Raw genomic sequence first — 14,238 nt, 5'->3', positions numbered from 1 at the left:
CATCAACTTACCGATCTTAATTAAGGCTGTAAATAGGCCATGTTGACCCATGACCCGACCCGACTTGCTTAGACCCGACAGGACCGATTTTGGAGGATCCGTGGGGCCAGGTCGGATCCTAAAATTAGATTTGTTCTATTTTTTGGGTCGGGTCTGGGTTTACTGAATTCAGATAGGACCCGACCTATTTGAAATTTGGGTAATTTTGGATTTTCAATCTTACGATCTGAATTGAATTTGTACAATTATTTGGCCCCACGGGCTGCAGTCCGTGGGGATGCAAATACAAGTTCTGAAGCCATGGATGGGTTCATCTGAATTGGATCCGACCCAGTCCTAAATCAGAGCCGACTCAGACCTGAATTGGACTCGAATTTTTTGGATTGGGTCCGGGTTATACATGGACCCGACCCGACCCGAATGATCCATTGGGTCAAAAATTGTAGCGATGGACTCGATCGGACCTGATCTTCTATCGGATCGGGTCTGGGTCCAAAATTAAGACCCGAACAAGAAACCGGGTTGGGTCGGAGTCACTCATGATCCGACTCAACTCGACCCATTTGCACCCCTCATCTTAATAAGGCTTGCCCGAAGGACAACTTTTCACTATCAAGAATTGACCAGCTTGTTGACACTACCTTTGGACACTATCTCCTCAATTTCATAGATGCCTTTTCAAGATACAATTAGATCAAGATGTCTCTTGAGGATGAGAAAAAATCGGCATGCGTCATTGACAAGGGGATATATTGTTACCGGATGATGCCATTTAGATTGAAGAATGCTGGAGCTACATACCAACAACTGGTCAATTGTGTCTTCAAGGATTAGATCGGTCGAAATATAGAGGCATATGTAAATAACATGCTTGTAAAGAGGCAGAGGGCTGAATATCATGTTCACGATCTACATGAAGCTTTCCAGCTGAGGAAATACTGTACGAAGCTCAATCCAAGCAAGTATGCATTTGGAGTCACCTCGAGGAAGTTCTTGGGTTTTATGGTAACCCAGTAAGGAATTGAAGCCAACCTAAAGAAGATTTGAGTAGTGTTAGGAATGGTTGTTCCAAAGACATTGAAGGAGGTCTGACGACTTGCTAGTCAGGTGACCACCCTTAGCCGATTTCTATTTAGGTCAGAGGAAATGTGTCTCGCCTTCAAGGTTCTAAAAAATGCCAGAAACTTTGAATGGACCAAAGAATTCCAATTGGTGTTCGATCAACTGAAACAGTACCTCGGACCCCCTCCACTTCTCACTAAAGCCAAGGTCAAGGAGAATTGTATCTTTAAATGGTCATCCTCCCTTGGCAATCAATTTGGTCGTCATCAAGGAAGAGCATGGAAATTAGAGGCTAATCTACTATGTCAGCAAACTACTTTCGGATATCGAGACAAGGTACCCAAGAATTAAAAAAATAGCCTACGCCCTGATTATTTCAACATGAAGTTTGCGACCATACTTTCAAGCTCATACCATCATGATGATGACCGATTAGCTACTGAGGTAGGTAGTGTAGAAGTCGGAAACTTCTGGCTAACTAGTTAAGTAGGTCATTGAGCTTGGAAAAGTTGATATAAATTATCGACCTAGATTTTCCATTAAACCGTAGGCACTTGTTGACTTCATTGTCGAGTGCATTGTGTCGGAAGAAGCCAAGACTGAGGATAGAGTAGAAGTCGAAGCCAAGAATGAACAAAATGAGTTAGAGACATGACCATTCTGGACACTCCATATTGACGAGTCCTCTGATGCAGCTGGATGTGGGGTTGGGTTGATTCTGACTAGCCCCGAGGACATTGATGCCGAGCATGCTTTGAGGTTTAACTTCAAAACTTTCAATAATGAAGCAGAGTATGAGGCACTAATCACCGAACTAAAATTAGCCCGAGCTATCGGGGTAACCTAACTCATGATCATTTACAATTTTTAGTTAGTAATTAATTAGGTTGGAAGAGAGTACGAAGTCTAAGACTTGACCATGATAAAGTATTAGTAGAAAGTGAAGAAGATTTCCTCTACCTTTGATAGATTTGACATCCAGCAGATACCTCGGGAGAAAAATATAAAGACGGATATTCTATCCAAACTAGCCAGCTCAGAATGCTCCGACTTGAGTAGAACACCTTATTTTGAAGTGTTTGATAAGCCTAGCAATGATGAAATTCATAACCAAGTATTTCAAGTGGAGAACAAACTGAGATGGATGGATCCCATCATCCATTATCTCCAAGAGGGAGGACTCCCCATTGACCAAAAGGAGGCCTGCAAACTTAAACAAAACTATCGGGAAGAGGAAGTTCCTCATTGTTGCCTTTGATTACTTCATGAAATGGATCAAAGCAGAACTTTTAACTCGAATCACAGAGAAGAATGTATCGAGTTTCATCTAGATATATATAATTTGTCGGTTTGGAATTCCATGGGTCCTCATCACCAACAATGGCCAACAATTCGACAATGCTCGGTTCAAAAAATTCTACAACGAGCTTGCATTGACCATTGACTCACTTCGATCAGTCATCCTCAAGCCAATGGAGAAGTTGAGGTAACTAACAGATCAATATTGCAGAAATTGAAGACCATACTTGATCGAGCCAAAGACTTTTGAGTAGATGAGCTACCAAGTATTCTGTGGACCTATTGCACAACTCATCGGATTCCGACCAGAGAAACCCCCTTCATCCTCTCCTTCTGCATGAAGCCGTTATCCCTGTGGAGATCTCCGTGCCGACCTGGACTTGCTAGAAAGGAATTATGGAAGTCATCAAACCTAGTGCTTACAAACTTGAGCAACTTGATGGATCACCGATACTTCGAGCATGGAATTTAGACAAGCTCCAAGCATACCATTAGTAGAAGTTGTAATTTTGAACACTGTACTCCTTTATTGCTAATAATAAATGAATTTTGTTTCGTGCTCTACATGCAACTAAGTACTACAGGTCGGATGCAACAATTATCGATCAAGAAAATTTCAAAAACAACTAATTGGATGGGTCTCTTATAGACCACCATTCACAATTTCCATAGGCCTGGTAAGAATACCAAATCGTTGATCACAAACGAAATATCAAACGAGTCTCGCAAGGACTACCGATGGTGCCGCACTTGAGTGTCGCAATTCAAACGAGCCTCACAAGAGGCCACCGATCTATTATCCCCATGGATCTGGCAAGGATGTCAAATATTAATCACAAATGAAATGTTAGAAGAGTCTCACAATGACCATCAATGGCACCATAGGTTAGATGAGCCTCCCAAGAGCCCGCAGGCTTGTTATCAGCCAAGAGCCGATGAAAGATCTGGTTGAAACTAGGCTTGGAAGAAGCATGCACATCCTGATCAATCGGTGCTAGGTATCCAAAATACCCAACCAATCAAAGATCTAGAGAGCCAAACTATTCGCCTCTTCAAAAAATGGAAACCAAGCACCGGGATCGCAAGCTGATCTCTAACTAGCCAACCAAAAATCTAGAGAGCCAAACTATCCACCTCTACAAGCAAAGAAAAATGGGTACCAGGATGACGAGCTGATCTCCAAAGATCTAAACGATCAAACTACCCATCTTTTTAGGAAAGGGGAATCAGACACCAGGATGATAAGCCAAGCTCCAAACAAATGATCAAAATTCTGAAGGGCCAAACTATCTACCTTTTCAAGAAAAGGGAACTAGGCACCAAGGTGATAAGCCGAGCTCTGACCAAACAATCAAAGACTCGGAAGGCCAGATAACCCACCTCTTCAAGCAAGAAAATAAGGCACCCAAATTGGAAGCCAAGCTACAAGTGACAATGGAGTGGGCATGACCCACTGACCAAAAATAGACTACGAGCAAGGGGCAAGGGTTTGAAACCACGAACATGTCTATTGGAATCTACTTATAGACATCTATCCTAAGTCTCCGACCTCCTCAGGTCCGAGTAGGGACCCGAAGGGAAACTCCAATCTTCGATCTCCGACTTACGTATCTATGCTAAAAAGGTCTAAGTCTACGACCTTGGCAAAGCGATGCTAAGAATGGAGGGTAAGACCCCAACTCCTTGCAAGCAACTCCTATCTTGACCTCCTACATATTGGTCCAAATAGATGATGAGCTGCCAAGGCCGTCTGATCAAAACTCGGCCAGCTCAAGCATACAAAAATTAGCTGTGAAACGTAAAGCTGCCAAACAATCATGGCAAACAAACACAAGGAATGAACAAAAGTACTTTCATCAATGATTGAAAATTACAGGGCAGAAGTAGCTCGGTAGCCAAGCCATACAAGTATGGGGAGATCCAACTACACTAGATCCTACGAGGTCAATGTCCTTGAAGAAGGTCAAGCTCACCAGGGGTCACCAATCTCAAGAAGCTATGCTTGGCCTCGCTCTACACCTCTATGGCAGTGCCAACAAGCAAAAGAAGATGTACACCAAAACCTATTGCTTAGGACTTGGTGGGGGGACCTTGGCCACCTAAGGAAGGTTGGCAATAGGTGCAGTGGGATCAGCAGCATCTTCGCCCCAATGCACCTGCTCAGTGTTACCCTCCTCCCGTTCTACAGCCTCAGGCTTGTTTCTTTCTTGCTCCTCGGCTTCCTTCACCTTATCATCCTCAGGCAGGGCAACACAACTAAAGTCAAACTTGGGAAAGTGCCTCACCTCTCGACACTGGCAATTGTAAGTCGTGCAGGCAGGAATCGACGGAAGCTGAAGCAAACTTTTTCTAAAAATCTTGGGAGGCCTTATATACCTCCACAGCTTGGAGGACTCGCTCTTCAGCAGAAGCCACTCGCTACTCGACCGCCAACTGCTCCTTAGTCTCGACAGCTCGAAATCGAGCCGCCTTGCATTGGGTCTGCAAGCCCTTCAGCACGACAACTGCTTCAACTATGCCTCTAGCTCGTCCATTCACTTCTTCACCTCGTTCCACTCGTGCTCCATCTCTTGAGCATGCGCCGAAGCTGGTAATACTGCTCATGAATGAGCATAATGCAGACAACACTCTGAAAAAATAGACAATTGTTAGCGATACAATAGCTTGACTAAAGATTAACGGAGAATATGATGGTGCTTACCTCGGCAACAACTCGAAAAACTCCATCGAAAAGGCTCCCCATGTTCATATCTTCCAACCTCTTCCAATCGGTGAGACGACGATCCCCTTAAGCAAGGGCCACATTGGATTTGTTAGAGCTGAGGCTGAAGATTTCAAGGTCTAATTAGGGTGGTGGACCTCCTTCTCAGAAGCTGGGTGCGAGGGAGGTGTCGGCGCCTCGGGAGGAATGGACCGAGAAGTCGGAAAGATCTTCACCTTGAGGTCCGTTCTCTAACTTCAATCTCTCTTTCATCTATCTCATTTTCTCCTAAAACTCTGTCTAGCTTAAGCACCAGAGGGTCTCCGACTGGATACGTTCCTATGACCCCCTCATCATTTTCTGTATTTGTAGATCAGCTCCAGCACCGTACAATGCTCCTCCAACCTAACTAAGTAGACTAACCTCGCTCATCCATCCGTCAGGTCAGATTTTGAGCCACAATACATCCAATGAATATGAAGCTTCTTTCTTCTCCTCTCTCCTTTTTCCTAGCTATATCATGACACAATCCATATGCTTCACTTACAATACAACCACCTTATATAAGGATGTGTTCAACTTATACTTTTAAAATTGCTTTTTGAATAGAAGAGGAAAAATCAAAATAAAAATATTTTGAAAAACTTAGAAAACCTAGTTTTTCACTCTCAAAATCAGAAGCAACATGTAAAATTTCATCAACTATTGGATCAAAGCCTTGACTTGTGTCCGACTTGAAAATTCAGGAAAATAATTGGATCTGAATTTCAACTAAAAGCTAAAAGTCAACCTTAGAAGACAAACGTAGCCCATGCAGGGTAAGTACAATCAATTTTTGCCATATTGATCTAGGATACTTTGTAGTGCGCAGTGCAGTATGCATTATAGAGTGTTGTACACGGCTTAATGGTTGCCATCAAGAGATGGATAGCTATCAACAGCGATGCGCCATGTATGGCATATAAGGCTGTCTTGTTGGATAACTATCCATTTTTCATTGGCGGCCATCGAGTGATGTACAGTACTTTGCGGTGCAAATCGCGCATTAAGTGCAAAAGATCGGTCGGTGCTCATGCCATGCAAAACTTTGAAGCTAAAACGACTTGGGGGTTGTTCCTGTTAGGTAAGCTTATGCCGCAAAGCTTGCTATGTTAGCCTCTAGATCATGTTAGGGAGTATACAAGCTACAGCACTATGGATACATGGAATATAGTCTGTGAGCACAATGGCCTTCAAATGCGTTCGCCACGATACCCTCGGCGTATAGAATGTATTGACTGGAGGTTTTCGGTCGGGTCAAGTGCGAATAAAGGAAACACATAATAACAAACTAAATACAGCCTAAATATGGATAGGAACAAAGTGAGAAAATCCCACAAAGTGTTACACAGAAGATCAGTAATGAGCAACCATGCTACAGTGAGGCCAAAGGGTAAAATATCTCCATATTTAACTTATCTTCCTATCTATTTCTAATTTGTGTATTATATTCTTAGGAACAGGCTTCATACCCGAGAGACTTCAGGATGGCTTTCAAAGGTACTGAACCTGTATCCTCTCTCTGTTCTCCTCCCACCACAGCTTGGCGTGCACCTCCCCAAACTTTTCTCGGCTGCAGCACAGACACAGTGCGCACAAAGGGTTAAATTAAAGCAAGCACTAATCGATATTCTACGCGTGCTGCACTGAACTATGAAAATCGAAGCAGATAAGTAGAGTGATACGCCCAAATAACAGACACTATCTCAAACCGTTATGTTGCAATATAATAAAATAAAGCTGTTATTTGCACAGTTCAGCCCTTTTCCATATATTTTTCACTTGGATAAATAATGGCTGTTTTATGACGGTTATGTACTTTTATAAGGGAAAAAACGAACCGCAGAATAAGAACTGCAATATTATGTGCTCAATTTGCTCGTCACCTTTAGTAATTAACAGTAAAAGAGTCAATTAATGACTATCATGCCATATATATATATATATATATATATATATATATATATATATATATATATATATATATATATATAATGGCATGATAGGAGGCCAGCAAAACTGTTCTTAGAGTTCTGGTAATATAGCTATAAGGGCTGTTAGTTTGAAGTGCGCTAGTTTAGTTACCTGAATCGAACCCGACGAAGCTCTCGTGTCCCGTCAGCCAGCTCTCGGATGGTGATGAAAACCCCAGGCTCATCCTGCTCCACCCACTCAGTCGCCTCCAGATCACCGGCATTGCTGAGGGAGATAGAGGCCTCGTCCCTGGAGGATGTAGTTGTTCTTGTTGCCTCGACCGCAGAGGCCTCTCCGCACTTGATACCCGAAGTCCTCACAGCTCCAGCTCCAGCAGCAGCAGCAAAAGGATTGAGGTGATGAGGGAAAGTATGCTCTGAAGGGTCAGGCACCGTCGGATAGTACGTTCCTTTACCGGTGGCAGCCGAATGAGATCTGTATGTGCTTCGAGAGAGCCGCTCTTTGCCTGGAGGAGGGGTGACGGGGCTCTCCCTTGTCGACCCCACACGCGAATAGAATGCTTCTCCCTGCAAGATCCATCAGCAAGATGTTATTGGTCGGTTGCAGAGCTAGCAGCAAGAAAGAAGGACGTTGTTCAGAGAACGAAATCGATGTTGTAACTTCTAAATAAAAAAGATCATGTATTGTGATGTGATCACACACTCTGGTATCAAAGAGGACGTTGTTCAGAGAAGAAGGGCATCGATGTTGCAACTTCTAAATAAAAAAGATCATGTACTGTGATGTGATCACACACTCTCTAGCTTGTATCAAAGAGGACGTTGTTCAGAGAAAAAGGCCATCGATGTTGCAACTTCTAAATAAAAAAGATCATGTACTGTGCAGTGGACGTTGTTCAGAGAAGAATGGAATCCACAAGGCTCCGGAACAGGTGCATGGACTAGGGGAACAGGAGGGGTAGTCATAATAAGAGAAGGCAAGAGAGACTACGTGAATAAATAAATAAATAAACTGGTGCCCAGAGCCTCAATAACGTTAAAAGCTTACAATAAGATCGTTATTTGCAGCAAACAATGCGTTGTAATGGTCCTTATTAAATGTTAACGGTCAAGAACATGAAGACAGGGCTGTTCTATAAATCTATTTATGGAAATAAAATATTTACCTTCTTCTGCAGATGTCAAATAATTGTCGTCATTCCTGTCATTTAAAGGCCTGTACCAAAGGATATCAGCTAATGTTGCAGCCAGGGGTTTTTTGCATCCTCATAAATATCTGATATTGTGTATATACCCCTTGCAAATTTTTCGATTAATATTTATACTTTTTATAAACATCAGAAATTGCATTAATGTCTTTATATGAATTATTTCTTTTTGTATATATACTCTCATAAATTTAATATTTTCTTATATCCTTAATTATGAATTATTTCTTTTTATACATCTATCTTTATTAAGGGTTTATATATATATATATATAAACAGAGAATTCGCATTTTCTAGGAAAGACATACAATTTCAGGCATTTATAAATATATATATATATATATATATATATATATATATATATATATATAATAATTTATAGGAATTAGTAAATTTTCTAGGATACATATGTAATTTCAAATATTTATAAGGATAAACATGTAATTCAATATTAACGTCTGGAATGCCGTCTTTGGAGACATTATAATGGTTGTTATTCATTTAAAACCTTTGAATAAGAAAGCATGCTTTTTGTTGTTCATAGTTAGCAGCAAATGTGTAGTAGCAGCAAGGACTTAGAAGGGTAAGAACAAACCCCGCCATCATCAGACCTCAGCGGAGTTGGGAGTGCCTGGCGGCTAAACCTCTGCACGTTGTAAAGCTCCAGGATCCTATCATAGTTCTCTCCCCACCACCTCTGTGCTTGCCACTTGTTAAACATCTCCCGACTATAACATGAGAACCAAAGCCAAGAAAAGAACATTAGTGCCTAATCTTAACCAATTAGCGACTAGTAGATCGATCAAAGATAGAATGGAGAACCTGAAACGGATGCGCTTGAGGTCGTTGCCGGCACAGCCAGGGAGAGAAACAAAGGTGATGTGGACGCCGGGCTCAACCTGAGCCACCCACTCCTTGGGCTCGCCGTTGTCCTCCTCCAGCACCACCTCCTCCGCTGCTGCCACCACCCCAACTCCCGGCATCCACTTGTGGGACTTGAACCTGTCATCATCCCTGTCACCGGCAATACTCGTGAAGTCCCACGCCGGGGTTGAGCTTGAGCTCGCAGCCTGCAGGAAGGCGTAGTGGCCACCACCTCCACCGTCAGAGGCCGCGTCATCGTCGATGAGTGGGAATGAGCTGCTGGCGCCACCACTGTGATGGTGGCGGGGGTGGTGGAAGCTCTTGCTCCGGTGAGACGAGCTGCCACCTTTACAATGCCGGTTCGAGCCAGAGAACTTCAACACCATGTCCTTTATCTGCCAAGCATGCATGTCCACTTTAATGAAACTGCTTACATATTTGGGGAGCAAAGAAATGATATCAGCCGGGTTGTCCGTCCTACTAAACTCCAAAACCAGACAAACAAGCAGCCGGCACAATCTCTGATTTGCGTAGACACATGTGCCATATATATGACATTATAATTAACAACTTGTCTGAGAACCTATACCAAAAAAAAAAAAAAACTACTTGTTTGAAGCTGCTTTTTCTCCCTTCTTTTTGGGTGAAAGAAATTTCTCATTACTTACCACCGGATGGGGCAGCTGAAATAGAAACCTTGCTCTCTTTTTGTATTTATTATAAGTACCACCATCTTCACTGCTCATTTATCAATATTTCTTTAGTCTTATTCTTGGCCAGTCTATCTGTTATATTTCCTATGGTTTTGAGGAGAGGATGAAGGAATAACCACTGCAATAATTATGACTTGGATGAGCACATTTTCAGTTTCAGGAAGCTGAGTCGCTAGTTCTGACTAAAAAAACACTGGTTGCAACCTGAAAATGGCTACCCAGAACTGTATAGTTCATCCACCATTGCCATCTTTCCTTGTCTAATAAGTGTTGAGCAGCTTAATCGAGCCTCAATATAAACTATTGCCACTGCAGGTAATGAAGTAACGAAACTGTGATTATTGTGTACCTTTTGATGGAAGAGTTAGGTTACCGTAATTGGATAAGGATAACTTCTTCTAGCCTCATGTGGTGCATCACATGAAATAAGAAAAATGGTCAGTTAAGCAGCAGTATAAGATAGTGCTACCCTCTTTGTACTTGAGATTGTAAGTTCGATTCTAAAATAACTCATGTTCAAAAGCCTTGCTAGGTTAAGAAGCTTAGGGCTTGAAAGTGTACAAATAAAAAACTATGCCATAGGCCAAAGCCATTCCGACTAGTGGCAGAGCCTTCTAACAAGAACTAAACAAGTACCATCATTTAGTAATGAGGTCAGACATCCTGAGCCAAGCTTTTGGAATAAGTTGAACTGGTATCATATGTCATGATATGCTTCAAAATATAATTATTGGTAGCTAGGTTAAAGTGAAAGTCATAATTAGTCTGCATTAAAATCATGCGGGATATATAAATGGAGAACAAGGATTCACAAAGCTAATAGGTTAGTTACAATTATCGTCACATTGAGAAGATGGAGCCAAATCAATTCGGTCATAAATTAGTCTAGAATTTTTCATGTCACTTGGGTTGGTCTTTGCCATGGATTTCTACAGGAGAGCTTTCGGAAATAAGTAGGTCCATCAGCTCAGTGGTGGACCAATCCAACTCTGAACCATCAATGCACAAAGACGGAATAAAATAAAAGCATACACATTTGCGCATGTTGATTTGCGGTCGGACTGGTCACCAGCTCATGGTTCCCCATGAGGATGCCTAGCTTTGGAGTCGCACCCATAGGTTCAAAGGCAAAGGAAAGTAGAGTCCAGTCCGGACCGAACCCAGCCAACTCAATCAGGTCGAGGACCATCGTGCATCCTTTATTCTTTTCGTGGTACAACGACACAAGGCCAAATCTCGTCCTGGCTACATCCAACGGATCTCTTTCCACCAGAGCGCGGCTTTTTAAAAAGACCCGAACCTTAGCTTCTTTATGAGAAAAGACACAGAAAACCCAGAGGCATGCCCAATTGAACCCCCCCAACCCCACTCTTTTAGGATGAGCGAATCCCTCCTCAAAACCCCAGGGAATGACAGAAAGGGACCTCCCCTCGTCCTCCCCCCTTGACCAACTTTATCCAACGTTGGACCAAAGGACCTTTTTGTAATTTTTGAATCAACTAGTAGGTAGAAAAAGAAAAAGAAAAAGGACAGCAACAAATAAAAAACTGATCTAATTACTACTGGCCTACTGCTATCTTTTTTGGTGCGCTAAAATGGGTGACTTGGTGGCTTAAAAGAAAGCAATATAATTGCCACCGGCTAGCCATCTCTTTTTGAGGATTTTTTTAACCATTGTTCTTGCCGTGGGGCAGCTTTGCTGCCTTTGCAGTGCAGCAAAAATGAGTCGCTACTCACTACTTAGTGGGGGCTTGGACCAAAAAGGAAAAGATAAAAAAAAGCAAAATATTTACTGCCGGTTATCTCCTTTTGGATGTTTTTAAACACTGTACTGGTTATAAGGCAACTTTGGGGGTGGTGCAGTAAAATGGTTCGGTGGGTCGTTTTCACCACCTTCGGGTTTACCCTCTCCCACGCCACTTTGAATCCAAAGTCCTCGGCCACTACCAAATGGTAGTATGGGTACAAAGTGAGAGAGAGACATACCTGGGAGGTCAGGCTTTTGACGGCGTCTTTGGTACTTGGGGTCCCAGCACGCGCGGTGTCTTCAGCCCCATCTTCAATCTCGTGCTTGGAACAAGCGATGCAGGTCAGCATCTCTCCAGCAACCACAATGCTCTCCCGAATCTACCTCTGCATATTAAATTAATTCACTTCACTGTCCTTCTAAAAAAGCTGTGCCATCTCAAAAAAGAGATTGCTCGGCCATAACTGATGTGGTGCTCCTAGAAGAAGCATTCCCAACTCATAGTTCACTTATCATTATTATATAATCCAACAATGTTAATTGCCAGTGCAATCTATTCTTAACTTAATCTCAACATAAATGAGGTCATACATGGTTGGGAAATATAGCAACAGTGTACCAGTTACACTTATTTTAAAAGTATACATAATAAACTATCACTTATGCCAATTTTCTATCTTTCATAAACCACCATATTGATGTTAATTCCATCTAAAGTTTATTTTCAAAAGTATAATCAAACAAAAATTAGAATAACTTGCATCATAACTATTCCAATAAACAAAACTTTTCTTTCCTTTTATGATAGAGAAAAATACAAATAATTTAAATCATATTCGTTAGATAAAGTCAATTAATAGAAAATTCGGGCGCATGTGCATGTGCATGTGCATGCATATGTGTACATAGGAGGGGCAATTTGGTCATTCCGGTGCCAACACGTGAGGCCTGTTGCTACTCCGACTAGCGGATACCGTACAAGGGAGAGCATGGACAAGGACAGCTCTAGCCAGTAGCCAGCTCTAGCGCCTGCCGCCTCCGGTTCTGGCACCGGGAAACGAGATGAGAAACGGGAAACACCGACCGAAACAACGTCGAAGAGGATCTGGGGAAACGGAGAGAACAAGCAAATCAACCCCCATCCCAACACGAGTCCTTCCAGAATTCGGGACTTTCGGAAAGAACGAGTTTTTTAATCACAACGAATCCGGAGCGAAGCCGATGTTTCGTCCGAAACGATCTCCGCACGCTACTTGGAGATCGTACTGCAGGATAGAACGAGTAGACATTGGCGGAACAAGGAAGCTCCTGATAGGATTAGGAGCCCAAGCAACGGGACAACAGGAATAATAGCGGTAATGCCCACACGAAACCCGAGGCAAGGTAAGGCTTCTTCAGAAAGTGTAGGTCGAGAGAGAGGAGAGAGTATTGAGAGAGAGAGAGAGAGAGAGAGAGAGAGAGAGAGAGAGGGAGGGAGGGTCCCAGGTCCAGGGATTGGAATCTCTTCGTATGGGTGTTTTAAGGCTTGGATTGGAAGCTGCAAAGCCCTGTCCGTCTGCTCTGCGCCTAGCCCGTTTGATGAAATGGAAAGCAGAACCCGGCAGAGGAAAGAGAAAGAGAGGGAGGGAATTTTATAGCAGGAGAAAAAAATATTAATGCGGAGGAGCAGGAGCACTGCTATCACTTATTCTCTATCCTCTTTACAAGCGAGAGGAAGGCAGAAATTTCCTAAAAGGAAACTGAACAATAAACAAGAAAGCGATGCTTCATACATACCGAGGCCTTTTCTAACTCGATTTCTTTTGGATGTGATGGAATCGATTGCCCAATTCTTTTGGGTTTTTTTTTCAAGTTCTCTCGATTGCTGCTGAGAAAAAACAGAGGAAACAAGAGAGATAATCTGAAAGGAAACTCATCACATGCAAAGGAACATAAGATAATTCTCTTTTTTTTTTTGGGCGATAGAAGTGCGATCAAAATCTACTCAAAAGGGCCAGAAATCATTGAAATCTAAACGACAGAAGGCGATCGCATTCAACATTTTCTCACCTTCTTCAACCCCAACAGCACGAATCGCTGCAAGAAATCCTCGAAAGAGACGTTTGCAGCGATCTCTCCTTGCCTTCTTCGCTTCAAGAGGCGAAGAGGAAAAAAGAAGAAACCCTCGCTCTCTTTCTGTTTATGTCTAAATTAAAGTAGAAAGCGAGCTCGAGAGAAGCGAAGATATAGGCCGATCGGGCCGGAGAATCGGAATGCCGGCGATACCCCGGCGAGATTTCGGCGGGCTTCCGATATTTTTGAAACAAAGAAGCCGCCCACTGCTGTCCGCTCTCCGTTTTCCCCGTTCCGACCCGGACGGCCAAAATAAATTGCCCCTCTCCCCGCGGCCTATTTATAGCCCCCATTAACGGCCGCTATCTTTTCCGTCAATCGACATCTGCTTTTTATATCCCCACTCGATCGATCTGGGCCGTCCATCCTCTGGTACACCATCCCGATGCCACCCGTTTGATCGGTGGATTCCGGAACTGGAGGAGACGAGCACGTTGTTCTGCTGAGCGATTGACGGGAGAAGACATGACATTTGGACGGCTGGGATTTATTATCCAGACAGCCATTAATGGCTTAAGGAAAAGCCCAAGCGATTTGACGCTGGTTTCTTCAGACCTG

At 42.9% G+C, this 14,238-nt stretch overlaps 1 protein-coding gene across 5 annotated transcripts; it reads right to left on the bottom strand.

The window, feature by feature from the left end:
• Positions 1-4,199: 4,199 nt before the first annotated feature.
• LOC103699982 (protein Brevis radix-like 2) lies at positions 4,200-13,991 on the bottom strand. Of its 5 annotated transcripts, XR_015987789.2 has the most exons (9): positions 13,618-13,991; positions 13,345-13,432; positions 11,808-11,954; positions 9,067-9,503; positions 8,840-8,972; positions 7,187-7,602; positions 6,574-6,674; positions 5,063-5,575; positions 4,200-4,990 (listed from the first exon to the last, which is right to left on the bottom strand). XR_015987789.2 is itself a non-coding variant. In XM_088723112.2 (7 exons), the coding sequence occupies exons 3-7, from the start codon at positions 11,916-11,918 to the stop codon at positions 6,596-6,598; spliced, it is 1,176 nt and encodes a 391-aa protein (XP_088579238.1). In that variant the 5' UTR covers positions 11,919-11,954; positions 13,345-13,435; positions 13,618-13,991; the 3' UTR covers positions 5,638-6,595. The 5 variants fall into 5 exon arrangements, 4 of the variants coding, with proteins under 4 accessions (XP_088579238.1, XP_088579236.1, XP_088579237.1 ...); XM_088723112.2 differs by lacking the exons at positions 4,200-4,990; positions 5,063-5,575 and having other exon boundaries at positions 5,638-6,674; positions 13,345-13,435; XM_088723110.2 differs by lacking the exons at positions 4,200-4,990; positions 5,063-5,575 and having other exon boundaries at positions 5,638-6,674.
• Between the last annotated feature and the right edge of the window lie 247 nt (positions 13,992-14,238).

Source organism: Phoenix dactylifera, chromosome 6 (assembly GCF_051530095.1).
Source record: "Phoenix dactylifera cultivar Ajwa chromosome 6, Ajwa_hap1_PhDact_Kaust_v1.1, whole genome shotgun sequence".
NCBI classification, from domain to species: Eukaryota; Viridiplantae; Streptophyta; class Magnoliopsida; order Arecales; family Arecaceae; genus Phoenix; species Phoenix dactylifera.
The sequence above is the reverse complement of the archived record's forward strand: the minus strand, read 5'-3'. Positions and strand labels throughout refer to the sequence as shown.